Genomic DNA, 22,217 nt, shown 5'->3' with positions numbered 1-22,217 from the left:
GATTGTTGCTGTGTACGTGCAACCTAGTTTCCATTTCAGATGAGATGCTATATTTCTTCATTTTGATATCCACTTTTTCACTTAAATACTATGAATTTGAAACTGTACGTGTTGAATTTGGAAATATTAGTAAATAATTCACTACAAGGAAAAAGCTCAGATTAAGTATTTCATTTCAAAGGAATACTCAGTACCATTAATCATGTAGATATTTTAGGTATAAATGAAAGCACTGAATAAAGTTTCAATTTATCTGAATAATCATTTCTAACTGACAAAAAATCATTTCAGATCAAGTTGACTGTCTCTGATTTTCAACTGTTTAAATTATATGCATAAATTTAATCAGAGTCACTTTAACCATTCTATTTAGCAACGTGCAATCACAGAGTCCCCAACTGCAAATGAGAATTAATTCCAATATATTTTCACATCACAAGTAAATCCCATTTGGTTTGATCTTATTTTCCCTTAAGATCATTGGTTTAGTAGTAAATCCCACTTTTAAAATTAAAATTAAAAGCAGACGAAAAAGTTTGGGCTGCCAGCTTTTTTTGGCAATAGTCATATTTTGAAGCTTTGGGAAGCAAATCCGTGAGTTTATATAGATACAAAACATCATATCTGTCACAACAAAGCCTATCCCAAACTTCACATTTATCTTTACATATTGAAACATAAGAAGCATTTCGGAAGCATGAGTCCTCCAGTGAGTCCTCCAGATACAGACTAGCTGATAATAGACAATTAGCATAGAGATAATATCTTATACACAGAAGATTGGTCTCTATATTGACTACTGGTGCTGTAACTGCTGATATCATTGGTTTGAACTAGTTAGTAGTTAATCATGAAATAATAAAAGCTAGTACTAAATCTTTTTATTCAGATGACACTGAGCATCAGCATTCAGCATTCAGTGCATCCGACTGAACAGAATTATTCACTGGAGCTGGATTTTGTTATATTCACACTGTGTGAGGAGGAGTCCTCATGGCTCTCTCTCTGGATGCCACACACTTGTCAAAGACAAATATTACATTAGAAATGTTCACAGCTATTTGCTGTAAGGAAGGGGTGATTCCTTGCCCTCCATTATTGGGGAGGGAAGTCAGTCATGTTTGTCTGAAGAGTAATGATGGAGTGACCCAAAAGTAACATGAAGAAGTAAATAACTCTGTCTGGAGACTGGTGCCCAAAGTAACGTGAAGAAGGAATCAGTAACAGGAGATGAAAAGGATGACTGCAGAAAATCACTGAAAGTAGTATTTGATTAGTGACCTAGGAAATTGTTGATGTAAACCCATCATGGTACTATGCAAACTTTGGTGGGGCAAAGATGCTCTAAGACCCCAGAGGAACAGCATTAGGCCCTACTAATGTACTCATAGGAGGAAGTACTGAAGCACTGAACTCGTTACTGGACCCAGGACAAAGCAGGCTAAGCAATGAACTCTGAATTGGACCTGTCAGGGTGCAGTGAGCTCGCTGCTCCCTAATGGATGGGGAACTGGGAGCTTGACTTCCCTGTTGCAGCTGTGGCCTGGGTTATAGACAGCATGCAACTGTAACAGGTCATGTGTGAGTGAGATGTATATGTGTGTTGTGCTGTCACTTGTTAGTGTTATTGTTGAAGTAATTCTTTGTTTAGTATTATTGCTTTTCTAATTTTATTTATTATTATTTTCTTAATCTTAGCTAATAAAAAAACACATTGAATTAAGTGAAAGATCAGTCATTTCCTTGGCATAACCAGACCCACACTAATCAATCAACTGTCACAGTGCATCAAGATGAAATCTGGCATGGTGTGCAGGCCAAAGACGCTACAGGTACTGAGAGACACAAACTGATTATAGCATTTCAGCACCATGGCTGTATTTTGACAAATTGGTGGAGAATGCAGGCAGCAGGACGGTGCACTTGTGACACGGCGTACATTAACGTGAAAATACAGTGACCTATAGAGCATAATTAGGTAGTAAACATAAATAAAAATTCTCTTTTCTAAAAGCATATTAAAACTTGCAGAGTACACTGAGGACTTACTAGCTAGCCAATCTTCACAACAGCCCTATGAATAAGCTCGTAATTAATATTTCAATTTGTCAGAAAAGTGAAATGACTTGCCCAGTGTCATGATGTAAGTGAACAGAAGACTAAGGGTAGGTTATGTGACCTCAGAGCTGCACCTGCACAGAACCCATAATTTCATGGACGCAGATCATGAAACAAAGACTGAATTCCTCAGAGACCAACTCAGAAAAATAAAAGGAAAATATCCATTTATATAAAAGCAGAAACAAATTACTAAAGAGCTTTGAAATACACAGTGTGCAAAACATTTAACCCAGTGTGTAAAAAAGCTTTGACAAATTTAGGCCTAAAAAACCCCAAACCCCCTGAAACATATTTGACACACATTAATCAGATTAACAGGATAAGTCAGGCATTTGTGTCTGCTTCTGAGACCCAAAGGCTGACAGCAGCTCAATTTTGCCTCACAATCAGATAATCACAACAATCAGATAATCAACAGTGATACATTGAGATAGGAAGGGACCTCTGGAGACTATACAGTGCAATCCCCCTGCTCAAAGCAGAGTCATAAAATCACAGAATCAGTAAGGTTGGAAGGGACCTCTGGAGATCATCTAGTCCAACCTCCCTGCTCAGCAGGGTCACCTAGAACATGTTAGCCAGGGTTACATCCAGGCCAGCCTTGAAGATCTCCAGAGAAGGAGACTCCACAGCCTCTCTGGGCAACCTGGGCCAGGGCTCTGTCACCCTCACAGGGAAGAAATTCCCCCTCACGGTCAGGTAGAACTTCCTGTGCTTCAATTTCTGCCCATTGCCTCTTGTCCTGTCACATGGGACAACGGAAAAGAGTTTGTCCCCGTCTCCTTGACACCCTCCCTTCAGGTACTTGTACACATTGAGAAGATCCCCCCTCAGTCTTCCCTTCCCCAGGCTGAAGAGGCCCAGCTCTCGCAGTCGTTCCTCATAGGGCACTCCATAGGTACTCCAGCCCTCTGATCATCTTCGTAGCCTAATGCACCCCAGGATACCATTGGCTGAGTCACCTACAGGCAGCTGCTCAGGACCATGCCTCAGAAGAGTGCTTCAGAGTGTAACCCACACGAACGCTCCGAATGATCCTAGCCTGGGCACTTCAGTGTCTAATTTCGTCCTAAGGTTTCCTATGGCTCATAAAGTAAGGTGTCCAAACTCATGCCTCATTCCCTTGATGAACATGTCCTGTTAATTATGCTTAATAAACACAGACATTAACACACCTGCATATAACATAGTTAAAAAAGGCTGACACTCAGAAGGGCATTCTCTCCAAAACAGTCTTCTGATTAGGAAACTCAGTTTCTTGGAGACCCACAGTCTAGTCCTCTTCAGTCTGAAAGAGTTTGAATGTAAACCCTAAGAAAATGGTCTAACCATAGAGCTGTAAACAAGACTGGGCTGAGATGGTCTAGGACCATTCCCCAGGCTTCTCTCTGAAGACAGGCCACTAAATAGAAAGGAATGTTCAGTGGAGTCTGTGGGGAAGCTATTACAGAAATTCTACTGCATGATTAATTAGCTTTATTTTCTTTTCACTCTCTTCCTTTCCTCACCCTTTTCTCAAATGCTTTTAGGAAGCATTAGGGGAGCAGAGGAAGTTCTGTTTCTGACTCATATTATATTGCCACTGCCGAAAGTCAAAGTAAAAATCAGTTTGGGCAAGTAAGAGGAAAACAACCCATTTGCCTTGAAACAGCTCTGTACCAACATAAATAGAAAATATGTTCATTTTCAGAAACTGCAAATGAGAGTATCAGAAGCTTATTAGATAAAGTTTTACATACTCATCTTTGAGGAACACACTTATTTTGGAATCTACTTGCCCTCCATGCATGATACTGATTTAAAGCATACTAGTTTTATAGTAGCAATTCCTTTGAGCTAATAGAAAACTGTTCTTACGTAAATGGAATAGGGATACTCTCAGCTGCTGATATCTAAAAGATCTTAAATGTTTGAAAATGCACTTTAAAGACTTCTAGAATATAATAGGCTCTGCTAAACATCATGACAGACAGGTTCTTTAAAGAAGTCAGTGCTTTTGGGGTGACCTCTGAATAACAGAGAAAGAAGTCAGAAAGAAAGGCAGAAATTTTTCAGATACGATATGATAAAGTCCACTGAAGTTTTTCTGGAATAGAATTCTCAAATTTTTATCCTTCTGTTGTTCAAAGGTATGCAACTAGATTCGGAAAGTACAGAATACATACCTATAATTTTCCTTTTTATTAGGCAACTTATTTCATCATCTGGAGATGTTCTTTGAAGTAAGTTTTTCAACTCTGGACCCTTTTTTTCCAAAAGAAAATAGTAATATTGAATGCAATAGCACTGTGCTGTAAAACTTGCAGGTGGCAAATTTCATGTTTTAGTTCAAGTACAAGGTAAGATGAGATATACTAGCTTTCTTGCATCTCAGCTTGATTTTAAACCGAACAGTTCTATGCAGCTTCATTTGCTACTTAATGTAGCTGTAAATGTTTTGGTCCTTTGATCTTCTGTATTTACCTTGCAACCTTTGGTATATTTAACAGTCTTCCTGCTTCTAACCAAGAAAAAAGGCATCTTATCCTTTCTCTGCCTGTAGTTTACCAAAATAAAAACAAAAAAGAAAACATCATAGAAAGAATTCTAAATGAGAAAGAATTCTAAGTGAGAGCAAAAAATGTGTTCTGGATTTAGTAGTAGAAGATAAAGAAGATAAAAGCTATAAGAAAAATTCTGTTGCAAATTAATCAGGAAATGTGAACAGCTGTAATTAGAATAATAGGGACAAATCACAAAACACTGATATGAAGTGAATTGAATTCTGACTGTGTCAGTAAGTTTGGCCTTTCATACACTGACATATCAAAGTAAGAGTCAACAGAACCTGTTAAAAAGAACGAGGGAGGACTTTTCAAATTCTAGGTCTCCTTTTGGATCTGACTGCCATATTTGCTTATCCTGAGTGGTAAAATATTTCATATTTAATCTACCATTAGGAAAAGGGCAGTTTTAGTTGATCTGAGACTGTTGCTAGTCCCCCAAAGAGTGGTGCTCACTAAGACCTTAACACAGCTGTTCAAGGAGTGTGGTTAGAGATCTGATCTGAATAAAACCAGAACTACAAAACCCCCCAAAAAGTGAGTTTTTAGTCAGATTAGGAGAATTTCAGCAGCAGTTCAGAGCTAAACAGCTAATTGTCAGCCTTCTCTTGAACTGCCTGCCCAGTAAGACTGACAACACCTTTTGAGCAAATAGTTTTAACATGATATACAGTATTTCCAAAAGTAGTAAGATATTGATCATTGTAGAATTCACAGGAAAATAAATGAATTTGTCACAAAAGTTATAACGTGCAACTTGGAACAATAATGGCTCATAATACTTTATGTTGAATTAGAGTATATAGGAATAATATATAGCCATTTGCCATTCACTATGAAAGAATCTATTTTATGTGTCAGAATGTATAAAAAAAACCTGTCCGAATGTCACAGTACTACATTCTGCAATTCAGACACTTTTTGTAATTTCGATTAAAGACAAAGGAAATGGCGATGCCTACCACTTTCCTCTTTTAAACATTTCCATATTACGAAATATTGCCCTGTTTTTGAGAAAAAAACTTTCAGGTCTAAATTTGAAGCTTAAAGAAGGGGAAAACAAATGAAATATTATATATTTGAAAATTCTAGCATTTCCAAACCTTAGAGCAAGGACTGAGCATTTAGAAAAGCCAGTAAGACTGCATCATTGCCTGGGAACACCTCAGTGCTTCACTGAAGTGAATTCTAAAACTGAAAAACATCACATGTACATTGGCCTAGGCTGCTGCTGGGAATACTGTCTGCATCACCAACCAGCAACCTCTTCTCATGTGCCACTGTGAGGCTGCTTTATCTTACACATCTCTACCTCATGTATTCAGTAAAACTGTTGTGTATGCTGTAGATGAATCTCCATCACTGACAAGAAGGGGCATTGTAATCATTATACTCTGCTATTCAGGAGAATTCAGGAAACTCCATTTACTAAGTGGTATGACAGAAATGCCAGGTTCACTGACCATGTGCCTTCAAGAAATATGGTTAGAACTCTGGTGTAAAGGACAGTGTAGCCACTCTACAGAAAGATCACAGGAATACGTCTTTGGTCCAAATAAACTGACTAAAAAGTAGAAATGTCTGCTTCTTTTCATCTGTTACAGGTAAAGGAAGAACTCACATATCGACTTGGATAATAGGCATCTCCTCCCTCTTTGGCTGGTACAAGAAAAGTGGTTTTAGTCTACTTCAACCAAAGGAAAAAAAAGGCATATCATGCCTTGTCTTATGTCAGCCACAGACTGGTGTTTAGATTTGTATTTTTCACAGTATTTGCTGTTGAGCAAAACTTATACCTCCCACAGAAGGCAGGCAAGTATAATCCTGTTATTTTCCAGATGGGTGAACAAAAGAGGTTGCAGAAGATTGTTTCTGACAGTGCTGGGAACAAAACCCAGGGGCCAAACCACCTATCAGATTTACATAAAATGTATTCAAATGAAAGAGAAAATGTATTTTCTGAAGGTGTTTCGAACAGCTGCTGAGTAATTTAGTCGCAACACAGCATGCTACTAAGCTTTAGCTTAGTATAGCTTCCACATTCACACCTTCGGTTACTACTAGTCCCCTAGCTGCTGGCAGCTCTGACAAGACAGTGTGAACTGTAGGGGGGATAAAAAATTTTCTGTCACTATGTAGAGATTCCTAGTTTCTGGTATGCTTACAAAAACCCATCAGTTCAGCAGGAAGTCATGTCTACCATCAGTGCAAAAGGCCGACCAGTATTGCAAACAACACAGAAGCAGTAGAAGAAAAACCACAGAGAAGCATGTTACAAAGCAGAGATGCAGTCCAATAGAATTTGGTAAGATAGAAACAAAACGGGAAAATGTACAGCAAACACATGATACTAAAATTGAGCCAAGTCTCCAGAAAAGGCAGTATACTGCGTGGAAAGGAGCATTATTCTAATGTACTCCAAAGCTCAACATTACACATCTGTTTAATACCATTCACTTGGATTGTGAGCTCAGATATTTGGCCTTGTGTAATGTTTTTTTCATTTCATAGCACAGCACAGAGTATCCACAGACCTACAGAACTTGTTTACAAACTATCTATATCAAAATAGTTATTATACGCTCAAATGTCTTGTAATGCAACCGATTTTTTTTTTTAATGTATCTGGAAGGACAATAGCCCCAGTAGTGCTACACATTAATTATTTTTCTATGTTCAGAATGTGCTCATAGTTACAATTACTGTGACTACCGGAATTCTACAATATACTCACCTTTACTTTTTGCTAAACAACAGAAGAGTAACATTTTCTTATCCAACACCAGGTAACACTAGTTAAATAAATTAAAGAGGTCACATCTTTTTATAAAGTCTTGCCAACACAACTACATATGCTAGAAACAGAAAAAATCATCTTCTGTGTTGATTAGCAATTCACTCTTTCTATATACTTTCTATGTATGTTACTAAAAGATTCAACTATTGAGACTTGGACTTTATTAACTGAAAAAATAGTTTTACTGATATAAGCACATCTTCTTATCTGTTTATTAGTAATGTCTTTGTAGACTATTCCTATCTACTTCGAGAAATCCTGACTCCTATTTTGAACTGCGTGATGTAATACCAGCACAAATCACCTAACTTGTTTCTGGTGAAGGCCTGTGTCCTCCTTCTAGCTTCTGCTACAGTTATCCATAGCTTAAGTTTCCATCCACAATCAGCTGCCAGCGAGATGCATTTCTATTTAATTCTATATTTTCAGTCACCCCTCAAGGACAAGATCAAGTAACGGTCACAAAATGGCTTAAGATTCTCTGGATAAAGGTGATTACATGTAACAACAGCATCAGTAATCATAGACAAAATAGATCAAGGAAGTGAAAGAGAGTGGGACAAAAGGCAAACAGTAGATAAAGGCGAGCAAATAGAGAAGGCAGTTTCACGGACAGTTTACAGATTGATATAAAGCCAGGTCAGTGTGTGCTACCAAGAACAAGCAAAAGAATAATGAGGAAAGTCGAGGTAGGAGAAAGAAGAATAAAAAAGCTTTTGCTACCTCAATTAACTACATTCCAGCACATATATTAATCACAAAATTGGTGTGCTGTAATCAAAAGAAGAGAAATATCTTCCTTCTTCCACTGTGTTTCTTAAATGAATTTCCTCCCCCATGAAAAGAAGATTTCAATTCTTTGCATGAAATAGCAATTCCAAGTCACTATTTTTGAGGTTCTGTGATGATTTTGGACCACAGACCTGGACTGAGCCTAGTGAAAAACACAGATCATGCACTAGGATTCCAATGCAACAAATTCTGTATCTGTTTAAATACTTGCCCCCAGAACTGTCATGAGTGCCTTATGCTCACTAAATACACTTCATTTTTTCAATACCTTTCTGAACAAGCAAGTACTAATTCAATTTCATCGCTGTGGAAACTAAGCAATAAGCTGCATTAAATGAATTTTTTAAGACCCCATAGTAAGCTTGCAGTTGAGATAGGAGCTGATAATCTAGATATAGAAGATCTGCTGCCTACTTATCAGCACAAAGCAGACTCCAGTTTACCCTGCAGTATTCTTGACTGCCTAACTTCATTTTCAGTTTTGTTGTTCAGTGGAGAACTGCCCTCTGGTTCCTCTACAATGGGTAGCACTCATGAGAGATACCAGAAAGGAGACTAACTGGCTTGCTGGGAACTACATTTTCTTCCCCTTCCCTGCATGCCCCGTTTTCTCCGACTCTTACACAAAGGCTAGATGCTTACTGCTTTTTAACATAGTATGAGTCACAGATTTTCAATATCCACAGAGCAAACAGCACTTCCTACTATTTTCAGCTGCAGCTAGACTGTGGAAAACAGTTACCTGTCATAAGTACACTGACCCAATTTTATTTCTGTATTGATCCTCCACTTAAGCAACAACAGGCTTGAGAAGGAGAAAAAAATTGCCTTCATAGATTTTTTTGTTTAGCTCTTCAGAATTCACAAAATTCAATATTTTAAACATGTTTATTATCATCTCACTTTTTAGGAAGAAAACAACATGGCACCTCTAAGTTTATTTGGCAGTATACTCTATTGCCATACTTGCATGTAGTTTGTCAGAGCAATAGAAATCAAACAGCTGTTATTTGGTATTGTCTGAAAGGTACTCTGCATGTAGCACTGGAAGAATAGATAAAGAACTAATGACTTTTCCAGAATGTATGTGCCCGCTGCCTCCTGCCCTGTTTCTGGGCAGCATGAAGAAGGGTCTGGCTCCATCTTCTTTACACCTTCCCATTAGGTATTTATAAACACCTAATTTTAGGTAATATAGGTATATATTACCTAAATATAGGTAAGATTCCCCCCAGGCCTCCTCCAGGATAAAAAGTCACAGCTGTCTCATACTCTCCTCATATGACAGACGCTCCACTCCCTACATCATCTGTGTGGCCCTTTGCTGAACTTGCTCAAGTACTGAGTAGAGGCAAGGATCACCTCCCTCAACCTGCTGGCAACACCATTCCTAACATGGCCCAGGATAACACTGGCCTTCTTTGCTGCAAGAGTGCATTACTAGCTCATAGTCAACTTGGTATCCACTGAGATTTTCAGGTCCTTCTCTGCCAGACTGCTTTCCAGCAGGCCAGTCCTCTGGTGCCAGCGTTTATTCCTTCCCAGGGGCAGGACATGGCACTTCCCTTTGTTGAACTTCATGAGGTTCCTCTCCAGCTTGTCAGGGTCCCTCTGAATGGCAGCACAGCCACTCCTCCCAGTGTATTAGCCTCTCCTCCCAGGTTTGTATCATCAACAAACTTGCTGAGGGTACATGCTGTCCCATCATCCAGGTCACTAATGAATGAACATGATTGGACCTCCAGGGGACACCACTGGTGACTGGCCTCCAGCTGGACTTCATACTGCTGATCACAGCCCCCTGAGCTCAGCCATTCAGTCAGTTTTCAGTCCATCTCACTGTCTGCTCTAGCCTATACTTTATCCGCTTGCCTATGAAGGTGTCATGGGAGATGGTGTCAGAAGCCTTACTGAAGCCAGGGTAGACCACATCCACTGCTCTCCCTTCATCTATCCAGCCAATCCTTCAACTGTAGAAAGGTAACTGGATTGTTAAGCATGACTTCCCCTTTGTGAATCTGTGCTGACAGCTGCCCATCACCTTCTTGGCCATTTATGTGCCTGCAAAGAGTATCCCGGATGAGCTGCCCAGCACCTTTCTATGAATCAAGGTGAGGCTGAAAAGCCTGTAACTCCCTGACACCTCCTTTTTGTCCTTTTGTCTTTAGTAGCTATTTCATACAGTCTCATCAAGCCATGGGAATATCAAAAAATGTATCACATGGGATCACAGAATAGAAACTTGCCAGGAAAAGTGCTATGGGTAAGCCACCGTATCAACAGTACTCGGAACAGAATGTTTGATTCAGCACAGAAGAGGACTACAGCACACAGAAAAGAATTAGTATGCACCATTAAAACAGTATCTCCTACAGTGTATGAAGGGAGACTTCTGAAGAGTTTAGCAAGTTTTGGAAATTTAGAGTCAATGTAGTTTAGAATTTTCATGATATAATAAAAAAAAAAATTATAAATACTTTAGCTATAATGCTGCCCAAGACCAAATCAAATAATTTTGAAAGCCAACATATTGAGAAAATGGGAATTGGGCTATACAGACTATTAGGATATCAATCTCATAATTCTTCCTTGAAGAAATAGAGATTCTTTCAAACTTGGAATTTTTAAATTATAACACTGAGCCAAATCTGAAAACAAAAGGTAATGAAATGTGTATTCATTATGTTCTATAATGTGTACCTTTCTTTTTCTTGGATACTAATATTGGTGGAACCACAGCTCACTATTTTTAGCAGACCCAGTGAATTATGACATAAAGATTCAGTAAAATCACATAACTTAATAATTGGTGTTAGTAATATCTAGGAAGTCATAAGCAACTATTGTAGTTATCAACAATCCATTGAAGCTGCTTCTTTATTGTGATTATTAATCTCAGAGCTTTCTTTAGAAAATGAGATTTTTTCGTTACTCTTTATTCTGAAAATTACATCGCCTATTATTTATGACACTTTTGATAACAGCTGGTGTTAAATAGGAAGATATTAGGATGTTCTGAATTATACAATACTTTAGTCATGCTTCATGAAGGTTATGGCATGAAAAACTAACAATCTATTCACATATCTAATTACCAAAGTATTTTTGATATGCCTAATGATGAAATACTGAATATATATTAGAGATTACCATGATCATTAAATATCTGATCTTGTTTAAAATATATGATTATTTATATGAAAAAAATTCGTAAGTGTCCCATCTTTGTGCTATTTCTTTTAGCATTTCATTTCTAGTAGGAAAAGTAGAAGGAAAATATGCTGTCTTGGACCACCTGGTACTTCCTTTACAATCAATAATTGACAGCAATGAAATTCAGAGTATGAGAGGCATTACTGAAATGTTCATCTTACGTTAGGAAAAAGGGCATAATCAAAATGAAGTGAGAATATTAACTTTCAACTTTCATTGCAATTTTCTGGCCTAGCCCTCTACTTTAGAGATTGAGATTGGTAGAAATTAAATAGTTATTGGTCAGGATCATTTGATCATTGGAAAGATTCAAAAACACTTCACTGGTCACTAGGCTATATAGGCACTCTCACTGAGACAGTATACAAGATATAAAGACTGACACATTTCAAAATGTCACTGGCAAGACTGAAATAGTTTCAAAAATATTTATTTTTTTGTTCACCAGCTTACATCACTTCTCTCTCTGTCTTGCGCATTAGTGAAAAGTCAAATCCTCAAATCTTTGTAATAAATGATTATTTTATTAACTCCTTTAAATAGATATATGATTGTTATACTTGCAGGCAAACAAAATATCATTGCAAAGAGATAAACAAAAATATATCTCTTTATTTTCAATATAAATGGTTCCTAGGAAGCAGAACAGCTTCCATTGAAGTTATAGATCATCATTTGTCACAGGGTAGAGAAAAGGAGTTCACAACACTCTTCACATATAATATATACGTATTATAAATATATCTATCTCAACGATACTGTACTTATGCTAACAAAACCATAGATTGGTTTAGAATCATAATTTATTTCTTACGCCAATTTTCAAATGATCTGATAACAGTGTTAAACTAAAAATATCTAAATGAAAGACAAGATTTACCAATCTCTTCTTTTATGATGAGTTAGTTTATTCTTCAAAGATAAATGCAACACAGATTGAATTATTGCAAAAGCTACTCTGATTTTTCAATGTTACTTGCTTGTGTTTTATTATGTTAAGCTGAATATGCTTATAAATTTAAATCACTTCTAGCAGAGTTGGCAATGCAAGTGAAGTATGTTACATCCTAAATCCATAATAATGGATGATTTTATATATATATATATATATAATATATATATATATATACACAAACACACAAAATGTCCTTTTTTTTAGGCACCTGTAGCATTTTGTTATTCGCTTAGATAGAATGTTCAAATTCTGGTGGATGATAACATAAGAGATAGAGCTTAAACTACATCTTCTTTGTCTTCAGGATCCTGAAGGACAGACAAGAATTTACTATGTCAATATCAGTTTCAAATTCAGAGCACCATTCTAAGTTACAAGTCAGTATTTGCCCCCCGACAGAATTACATTTAAAAGGATGACAAATTTGATGTAAAATTTGATTACACAGAATCATCAATATAATCTAATTTTTTCAAATTCCATGTTCAACAAGAGTTTGGAAGCTGTGTCATACTAAATGGCTTTGAGAAAGAAAAATTTATTTAAAATTCATATAACTGTGTTATTATTGTTCATGGCAATAGAAACATTTATAAAGTGTATGGCTTTTATATTTAAGACTCATATCATCCAAACTTTGAATTTTTGAACAGATTTGAAATTGCTGTAACTATAGCATGAAGCAGTTATCGATGAGGAAAAATTCTGTGAAAAATAAATAGACCTGTTTTGCCAGCCTGCTCTGTGTGAGTATTTATCTTTTGCCATAAATCCAGACACTGATACTGATAAACTAGTTTACACTAGATAATCTAACTTAAAAGCAGGTAAGATTAAATGGGGTGAATCCCACCTATAAGAGTTTTTATTAAATAATATGAGTAACCAACAGTCTCATAAGACTTTTTGAAACAGTAAAAGTTGCAGTAAATGTGATTTTGAATGATTTGAAATATGGTAATTTGTCTTGCTTATATTGCCTCTGTTGTTTCAGATAGGTCATAGTATTCAGTAAGATGCAGGGTGCCAATAATCATAACTGTAATAAGAGTTCTGGATGCCTGCTACTGCAGAAAATGCCACTGATAATACCATACTATATTACTAACTATTACAACTAACTGTTGCTACAGTTCACATTTAAATGCTATATAACTATATTTAAAAGAGACCAAAAACCCGACACCTAATATTAAGAGTGATGAAATATTCTTAAATGCATTGGTTTTCATCAGTTGTTTTAGCCTCTAGACTATACATCCTTGCAGGTACAAATGGCATTTATTTCAGTCTCCCAATCTGCAAATGAGAAAATACTGCAGATACCACTGCTATGGAAAAATACCTGAGACAAAAGTAAAATGAGACACTATGAAGGGGAATATGAAAATATTTTGACCCCATATTCTAACAAACAGCTTGCCAGTGATGAACTACTTTGTAATAAACCATTCAAAATCAGTTATTGCTGGAGTTTCCATTTCATATGAGAATAAATCTACCCAGCTAGAAATAAAAATCAAAATAAAACTATAATCACTACTTACACAGTTCAAGCGAAAATATGGGATCAAAGCACATAGCAGTACAGTTCCCTGTGTTCTTTTTAATGATACTGCTGCATTAAAACATGCTTGTCTCTTACAACCCCTGAACGGCTACTCCTGCCCCCTCTAGCAGTCACAAAAAACTCAGTGAATTATCTATGTTGAGGATAATTATACTAAAAAAAAAAGAAGAAAGAAAAAGAAGAAGGCTGAAAGAAGGAAAGAAGAATTTCTTAAGTCAGTATATAGTGTATGGAACTACTAAGATAGTAGTCTGCTAGCAGTTAGCATAGAAATGTTTAATATGCTCATTCTGCTAGGCTTTCCATGCTGCAGAGAAAGAAATATCATATGCAGTGAGATCTAAAGTTCCTTCATAATATAATGAAGCAGTCAGGCAGCTCATGACTCTGTTATGACAGTTATGGAAGTTTTGGGTAGTATTTTTTTGAGTAGAATCAGAAGATATTCTTGTGATATTACTGTAAGGTCAATTAAATTAAGAAGACCTGGATGAGACCAAGCCAGAGCATGAAGGGCAAGGTAATTCAGACATCTGCTCTTCAAGTAACTGGCTAATGAGCTTGATCAACCATTAGTGTTTGTTTGCTGGGTTTGATGGATCACTTATGAAATGCTAAAGACTGCTGCTATATGAAAACAGAAAATTTGTTTGGGAAGGTGACATGCATTTCTAAACATATGGAAAGTTCTATTCAAGCACAAAACCCGAAATTGAGATGGAAACAAAAAAATAGCAATAATCTTTTGCATATTCTTGAAGAGAATCCATCTTTGGTGTTATTGCAGCTAGCAAGCCACAGAGAATAATTTCTGTGGTAGATCCTAATGTTCCATTTAATGGTCAGTTTTGTATTGAAATTTATATATATCAGCTCTGTGTCATATACATATATTGAGACTACTTTTGAGACTCATTAACAAATATGAAGTGAATTGTAAATGTAAAACTGTAACACTTAAAATGGTAATGTTTCAAGTTGCATGGAAAATACTGGACTGATAGAACTTCAAATCAGATAATAAAACAATATGTAGGCATATGCCACACAAACCTCCTCTCCTTACAGTGGTAAATGTGACAATAGTTTAACAGAGTAGATATGCAATACCAATTGAATAGACTCTTTTTACATGGCCTGATTAATTGTCACCAACTGCAGATAATTCTACTGGAAAACCATCTTTGTAAAAATCATTCCTAGACTTTGTCACACTGTAATTTAGGCTGAGTTATGATTAACAATTTATGTTCTGTTTAGGTTATAGGTAATCCTTCTAAAAGCAATTCCAAATCTATTGCAAACTTCTTTATAATCTAGTTGAAGTCCAATAGTATTTTATGCATTTAACAAAACATCTCCATGGATATGATTCATGCTTGTGCTGATTGAAAATTCAGAATTAAAATACATGGTATGTAAGATCTTTCATTTCAAAATCACATCTAAATCTGTTTTCTTTATTGGTCTATAAATTCATATGACCGAATAACAATTCCTACGGCTCTCCTAAACTGTTTTTACCATTCACCTTTGCAGAACTTTGAAAAGAGGAGATGTGGTAAGATGATGATGTTGCTGCATGGAGTTGGCTCAAATCATCTATCGAAATACCTTTCCATTTCTCATTCCTCATTCCATAACTGACAAAGCTGGAACTCAGTGTAACAAGTAGGAACCTTAGGAGTACTCAAAGACAGCAACATGTCTTCCACACATCAGGAATATATGCTACGCTACACATTTGCTCAGCTTTGAACACACTGACGTTTAGGAAGAGCTGCTCAGATGATTCTGCTTCGTCAAACAATAAATTTCTGAACTCCTAAGTAACTGCTAATGTTGGTAACAACTGTAAAACATCGAAAAATTGATCTTTTTCTGTTTTACTGATTTAATATAATTTTCAGCAATGTTTGTGTACTATACAAAGCACCAGATACCTGTAAGTCCTAGTAAAATGATAATTTAAAAGTACACACTAATATGAAAATGGACCTATCTCTGCAATATCAAAGTGACACAGGTAAATTCTATATTCAAACCAAACTGAGAGACTACAAAGAATGTAATTTATGTATTCTTTATAAAAAAAACATATTTTTTGATGGCACATGCAACAGAAAACTTTGTAAGATCAGTTCAAACAGCTGCCTCTTCTGGAAAAGCAAGAAATGGAATTGTAGATAAAAACATGGAAACAACATAATCATGTCGTTTTCTCTCAGTATACTATGTCTTGCTGAACTTTGCATACAGAGGTACAGAAACATGTTCAGGGCTGTCATAGTTCAGAAGGTACCATCTGCTTTGAAAAGCATGAATAGACTTCAGCAGCTTCTCTGCAATTATATGGCCCAGGCTAGGGCTGGCCAAACAGTGATCATCTGAATATTTAACAAATTTTGCTTTTATGAATAACTGAGTGTGCTTTCCTCAGCCATGAATAAACATTTGTATCTATACTCAAGTACTAATTTAAAGGTGACAATAAATTGGAAACAATTACATTCAACATGTTCATTTGGAAGGTAGGATAAATATTGCATTCAACAATAAAGCTCTATGGGGATGCACACTATGTTCATTAAACCACAGAGCAAAGTTTTGGCAATTCTGCAGTTACAGAAGATGGAGAAGAGTGACACTAACCTACACAAGCAAAATTTTACTTAATGCTTGCCAAGAATCTTCCAATCAGAAAGAATCTTGTGCCTCCTGCAACTCTCTGTCTAGGGCATAGATGATCTAAAGGAATGACAGGAGTGGGAGAGAATGACCAGCGATCGTATAAGGAAGTGGTGAACAGAGAACCAAAGGGTCTGGGGTGATGTAAATGTGCCTCTCTATCACCAAAGCAGGGCTGAAACGGAATTGCCCCAAGCATATGCATATGAACAAGGAAGTGCCTTTGGGACCACATTAAGTGGTCCACACACTAAAGGGCTGTGCTGCCATTCAGAGGGACCCTGTCAAGCTGGAGAGGAACCTCATGAAGTTCAACAAAGGGAAGTGCCATGTCCTGCCTCTGGGGAGGAATAAACCTAGGTACCAGGACAGGCTAGGGGACAGTACTGGAGCAAGTCCAGCAATGGCTAGACACATGATGTAGGGACTGAAGCATCTGTCATATGAGGAGAGTATGAGACAGCTGAGACTGTTCTTTCTGGCGGAGGGAAGGCTGGGGGGGGAGGAATCTTACCAGTGTTTATAAATACCAGTGTTTATATGGAAGAGTATGAAGAAGATGGAGCCAGACCCTTCTTCATGCTGCACAATAACAGGATAAAAGGCAGGGGGCACATACTGAAAAACAGGCAATTTCACTTGAACATAAGAAAACATTTTTTCACTGTGAGGACTGTTGAACATTCAAACGGGCTGTCAGGGAGGCCGTGGAGTCTCCATCCTTAGAGATATTAAAAATTGACTAGATACAGTCCTGAGCAATGCGTTCTAGCTGACCCTGCTTGAGCAGGAGGTTGGGCCAAATGATCTCTGGAAGTCCCTTCAGACAACGACTGCTCTCAGATTCCCTAATACTATTGACTTTCGTAAGGAAATGTAATTAAAAAATGTATCATCCAGAGAAGAAAAATAGATGATTAAAACATCAAGATTCTTAGTATAAATGCTAAAATACATCACATTTTCTTTCTATAAAAACTAATATCCTGGCAACTTGATCATCTTGATCTCTGTTTTGTTACTTTCCTTAATTGATGATGTGAAGAAATACCATCTGGTCACAGTGACAACAACATTACTTCAACTACATATAAATCTCAGTAAATTTTGATTCAAGCAAATGCATTTCACCCACACATGGAATGATATTTGTTTGAACTAATGTACTTCAAATAATTTTAAAGAAAAAATCCATAAAAGCACCCTAAAATACATCTAAAGTATATGCTCACAGCTTTAACTGAAAAGATCAATTATGAAATCACAAAAAATTAAAACCAGACAAATACTCATTTTCAAAACAACAATCAAATCATTCTAAAATAAACAGAAAAGGAATTGATGAATAAAACTGGATTGAAACAGGTCTCTAGATTCCTCAAGCAAGACAAAAAAGTGAACTATCAGTTTTATTGGCAGTTTCTATAAAGATGTCAGCTCACAAGGACCATAAAGAAAATGACTAAACATTTAAAACTCATTTAATCTTCATCAGATTCCAAGGGATGGTCATACCAAAGGAAACTAATCATACAGTTAAGTTGAAGAGAAAGTAATAGCTGTAAAACTATGGGTTTATCTGAGCTTCCCATAAATGGTATATCCACAGAATCACAGAATTGGTAAGGTTGGAAGGGACCTCTGGAGATCATCTAGTCCAACCTCCCTGCTTAGCAGGGTCACCTAGAACATGTTAGCCAGGGTTGCATCCAGGCAGGCCTTGAAGATCTCCAGAGAAGGAGACTCCACAGCCTCTCTGGGCAACCTGGGCCAGGGCTCCATCACTCTCACAGGGAAGAAATTCCCCCTCACAGTCAGGCGGAACTTCCTGTGCTTCAATTTCCGCCCATTGCCTCTTGTCCTGTCACATGGGACAATTGAAAAGAGTTTGTCCCCATTCCCTTGACACCCTCCCTTCAGGTACTTCTACACATTGAGAAGATCCCCCCTCAGTCTTCTCTTCCCCAGGCTGAAGGGGCCCAGCTCTCGCAGCTGTTCCTCATAGGGCAGGTGCTCCAGCCCTCTGACCATCCTCGCAGCCCTATGCTGGACTCCCTCCAGTAGCTCCATATCTCTCTCGTACTGGGTGGACCAGAACTGGACACATGACTCGAGATGAGGCCTTGCCAGGGCTGAGTAGAGGGGCAGGATCACCTCCCTCGACCTGCTGGCAACATTCTTCCTAATGCACCCCAGGAGACCACTGGCCTTCCTGGCCACAAGGGCACATTGCTGCCTCATGGTCAGCTTGTTGTCCACCAGCACTCCCAAGTCCTTCTCTGTAGAGCTGCTTTCCAGAAGGTCAGCCCCCAGCTTGTCCTGGTGCCTAGGGTTATTCTTCCCTAGGTGCAGGACTCTCCACTTGCCCTTGTTGAACCTCAGGAGGTTTCTCTCCACCCAACTCTCCAGCCCGTCCAGGTCTCTCTGAATGGCAGCACAGCCCTCTGGTGTGTCAGCCACTCCTCCCAGCTTGGTATCATCAGCAAGCTTGCTGAGGAGGCAAAGTACATTAGTTCAATTCAGAAAGGAAAAGTTGGGCAGGTGAAAACCTGCTTCTAAAGAGTTATGCTGTTAATCCCACTGGAGCCATGGTTATTCACAGAACCTGTATTTCTGTAAAATGTGATCTTATAGCCCTATTTCAAGACACATTTAAGGGAAACATCATCCGTTAACTTGAGTATTTTCAAAGAGAAATGAAGACATTTATTCTAACCTTTGTCTCTCCTTTTCCTGCATTACAGGAAAAAAAGTCTCAGGAATTTTGGAAGAAAAAAGTGCAGACAGAGTTATGTATCTTCCAACAGCCACTAAGAGAACACAAATCTAATTTCAAAATCAAATTTTGTCATGCATTCATATTGTAGAACCTATGATACAAGATTCTCGGGGGTCACAAATGCCTTGTCAAGTTTGCTTTTTCTTTTGGCAGAGGTTAAAGATGATTACTGAAGGATTACACTTTTATTGCTGCTTAGTGAAAGATATACTGCTCTTTCTACATTTTAGAAGGACTCACAAGAATAATCACTAGTCATTTTGAAGGCCATGCCCATAAACTCAAATGCATGTATATCCCTGCCAGTCACAGTCTACAACACACATTTCAGGTTTAATATGCCACTGTTTTAAAGATTGCAGTGTAAATTCCAGTAAATGAAGGTAATGGGTAAATAGAACTGGCATCACTTTTAGTATAACACTATGGAGAATGAAGCAATGAATATATATGTGTTAATTTTATAGTAAAAAAATGGAGAATATATTTTTCAGTGTGAACTTGAATTCTAAAATTCAAATCAATCTTATTAATGTTATTTAGCTGCATCAGTTTCTAAGTTATTATTAGCCTTTGAAATCTGTATAGCCTTCTAATGTCTCAAGCTTATGACTCAGAGACCGTGCTACCTCAGTGCAATGCAGACAATTACCTGACCTACGTACCACACAATGGAAGTCAGTGGGATGAAAAAAAAAATAAGTATTAAAGAATTAGTTTTAATTATTGAACTGTACTTATATCAAGTATCTTATAGAAAAAAAGATTCTATCTGCTGGCTCATGAGGAGAGGGAACAGATATAACTTCCTTTGTAAATTTTATATGCATTCACAATTTATATTAAAAACATGCAACAGATTAATACATTGTCAGGTAACAAATAATTAGAACTGAATGCATGCTATTTGACTTTGGCTCATTCACACTAGGCTGGCATACAGAATTAGAAAAAAAATATTTAAATTGAAGCATAGGACTAACATACAGACCTGTTACTGAGAAGAAATGTAAGATGGAAATGAGATATTTCCTTGAACAGTAGATCCTTTCATCCCTCCATATATTGAAAAGAGTTTTTCTATTTTTATTCTAAGAAATTTGTTTATAGGAGAATATGATAAAAGCTTAACTTCCTTTTCCAATATATATGACTAGAACTCTTTTGCGTAACACACAATGAGAAGTTCTTACCTTATTGTGATAGGGACAAGTGTATCTTTGCTAATGGATTGACTGATAGACACAGTTAGAATGTTCTGAGACTGTCCACAGCTGAATCGCACTGTTGGTCTGCCTTCCACAAGATATAGGTGAAGAAATTGCTCTCCAAAATTCTTCTCACCAGCTTTGAAAATATAAAAATAGACACTTACATTTACACTTTTGAAAGTGTAAAAGCTTTAGAAAAGTTTCCATGCTACTGAAACAACACCGTGATCACAATGTCTATGTCACATTGCAGATTCTTCAACCATACATATAGCACACTGCTTGAGTGACTGTGAGAATACAATTAAACTTTGTATCAACAGCTGATAACAATATTTGAACATAAGATTACTATTTTCCCTTAAATTTATCACAATATAGTCTTAGGTTGTTTTAACATAACTCAGGCACATCACTTTCAGGGCAGAGAATACACTCTATGACTAAGCTTTAACCAGAAGATCAAGATTTGTCTCCAAGTAAAGTAGTTCTTTTAATAACAGTTAGGGTCATGTTATGCTCTTAATCTTTTTATAGCTATTAAAGATGAAAAAAAAGAATGATACAGCATGTATTATCTCAAACTACACATATTCTTTGTTATGTTCTGCAGCACTGACAAAGAGATTAAGAAATATTTTGTCCTGCAGATAATGAGTCAAAATCAGGAAAGAGGTACATCAAAATCCAAACTGAACAGTTTCAGAAAAATTAATATATTTTCATAGATAAGGAAGATATTATTTATATAGGGTAAAGTGTCAGGAAGCCCCAGTGTGCCATTACATTTAAAGTAAGTGGGAAGACAGACTACCTGTATCTCTACAGTGTCTTGCTTTTACTATTAAAAAAAAGAAAGTTATCAAAGGAATTCTAAAGTAAAGTTCCAACAGGAGGGCTTATTTTGAAAAAAAGGTCCTCAATCACAGTATTTCAGAATTCAACCTCTTTGGAATTCTTAATAATCCAATTTATATTATTCCAGTAGAAAGAAATTCCATAACCTTTTATATTATATGAAATTCTCTGAAAGTATCGTTCTTTAAATTTATCTATAGAGAACATGAAGAATTTTGTTCTGGCAATATAAAATAACATATCCTGTCTATTATCTAAGGTGGGAAGTTGTCTTCATAGGAAAAGCCTGAGACTTTAAAATAAAAAAAAAAAAAAAAAAAAAGAAAAAAAGATAAGTAAGTTCTGGAACACAGGAAGAAATCAGGAACCACCTAAGCAAGAAGTCTGCTTGGATCTTAACAGCTACTTATCTTCCTCTTACTACAAATTGTAAGAGGGGATCAGGTCAAAGAAATCAGACCTCTGCAAACCTTCTTTCACAGAAAATGGCAAGCAGGAAAGCTATTTCCATAGGTCAATACAGCAACAAGCAAGTGGCCATTGGGATCAAATGACTGCCTATCGAGAAGACAGATTTAACCTCCCATTAAGACATGTGGTCCCTAAAAGGAGGATGAAGTCTTGTTGTGTCCTTCAAAAACGTATTTTGCCAGGGAAGAAGGATTCTGTGGAAAGCTCTGCTCAAGACTG

The 22,217-nt window shown here is 37.0% G+C and overlaps 1 protein-coding gene across 1 annotated transcript in view; it reads right to left on the bottom strand.

Annotated features, from left to right (window-relative positions):
* Window positions 1–22,217, bottom strand: part of EYS (eyes shut homolog) — an 872,934-nt gene that overhangs the window by 130,845 nt on the left and 719,872 nt on the right. The window contains exon 40 of the mRNA XM_062573097.1: window positions 20,652–20,805. Coding sequence (XP_062429081.1) covers window positions 20,652–20,805 — 154 coding nt within the window. The remainder of the gene's footprint in view (window positions 1–20,651; window positions 20,806–22,217) is intronic.

The sequence above is a fragment of the Rhea pennata genome, chromosome 3 (assembly GCF_028389875.1).
Source record: "Rhea pennata isolate bPtePen1 chromosome 3, bPtePen1.pri, whole genome shotgun sequence".
Taxonomy (NCBI): domain Eukaryota; kingdom Metazoa; phylum Chordata; class Aves; order Rheiformes; family Rheidae; genus Rhea; species Rhea pennata.
Note: the sequence above shows the minus strand (reverse complement) of the source record. Positions and strands in the feature narration are given on the sequence as shown.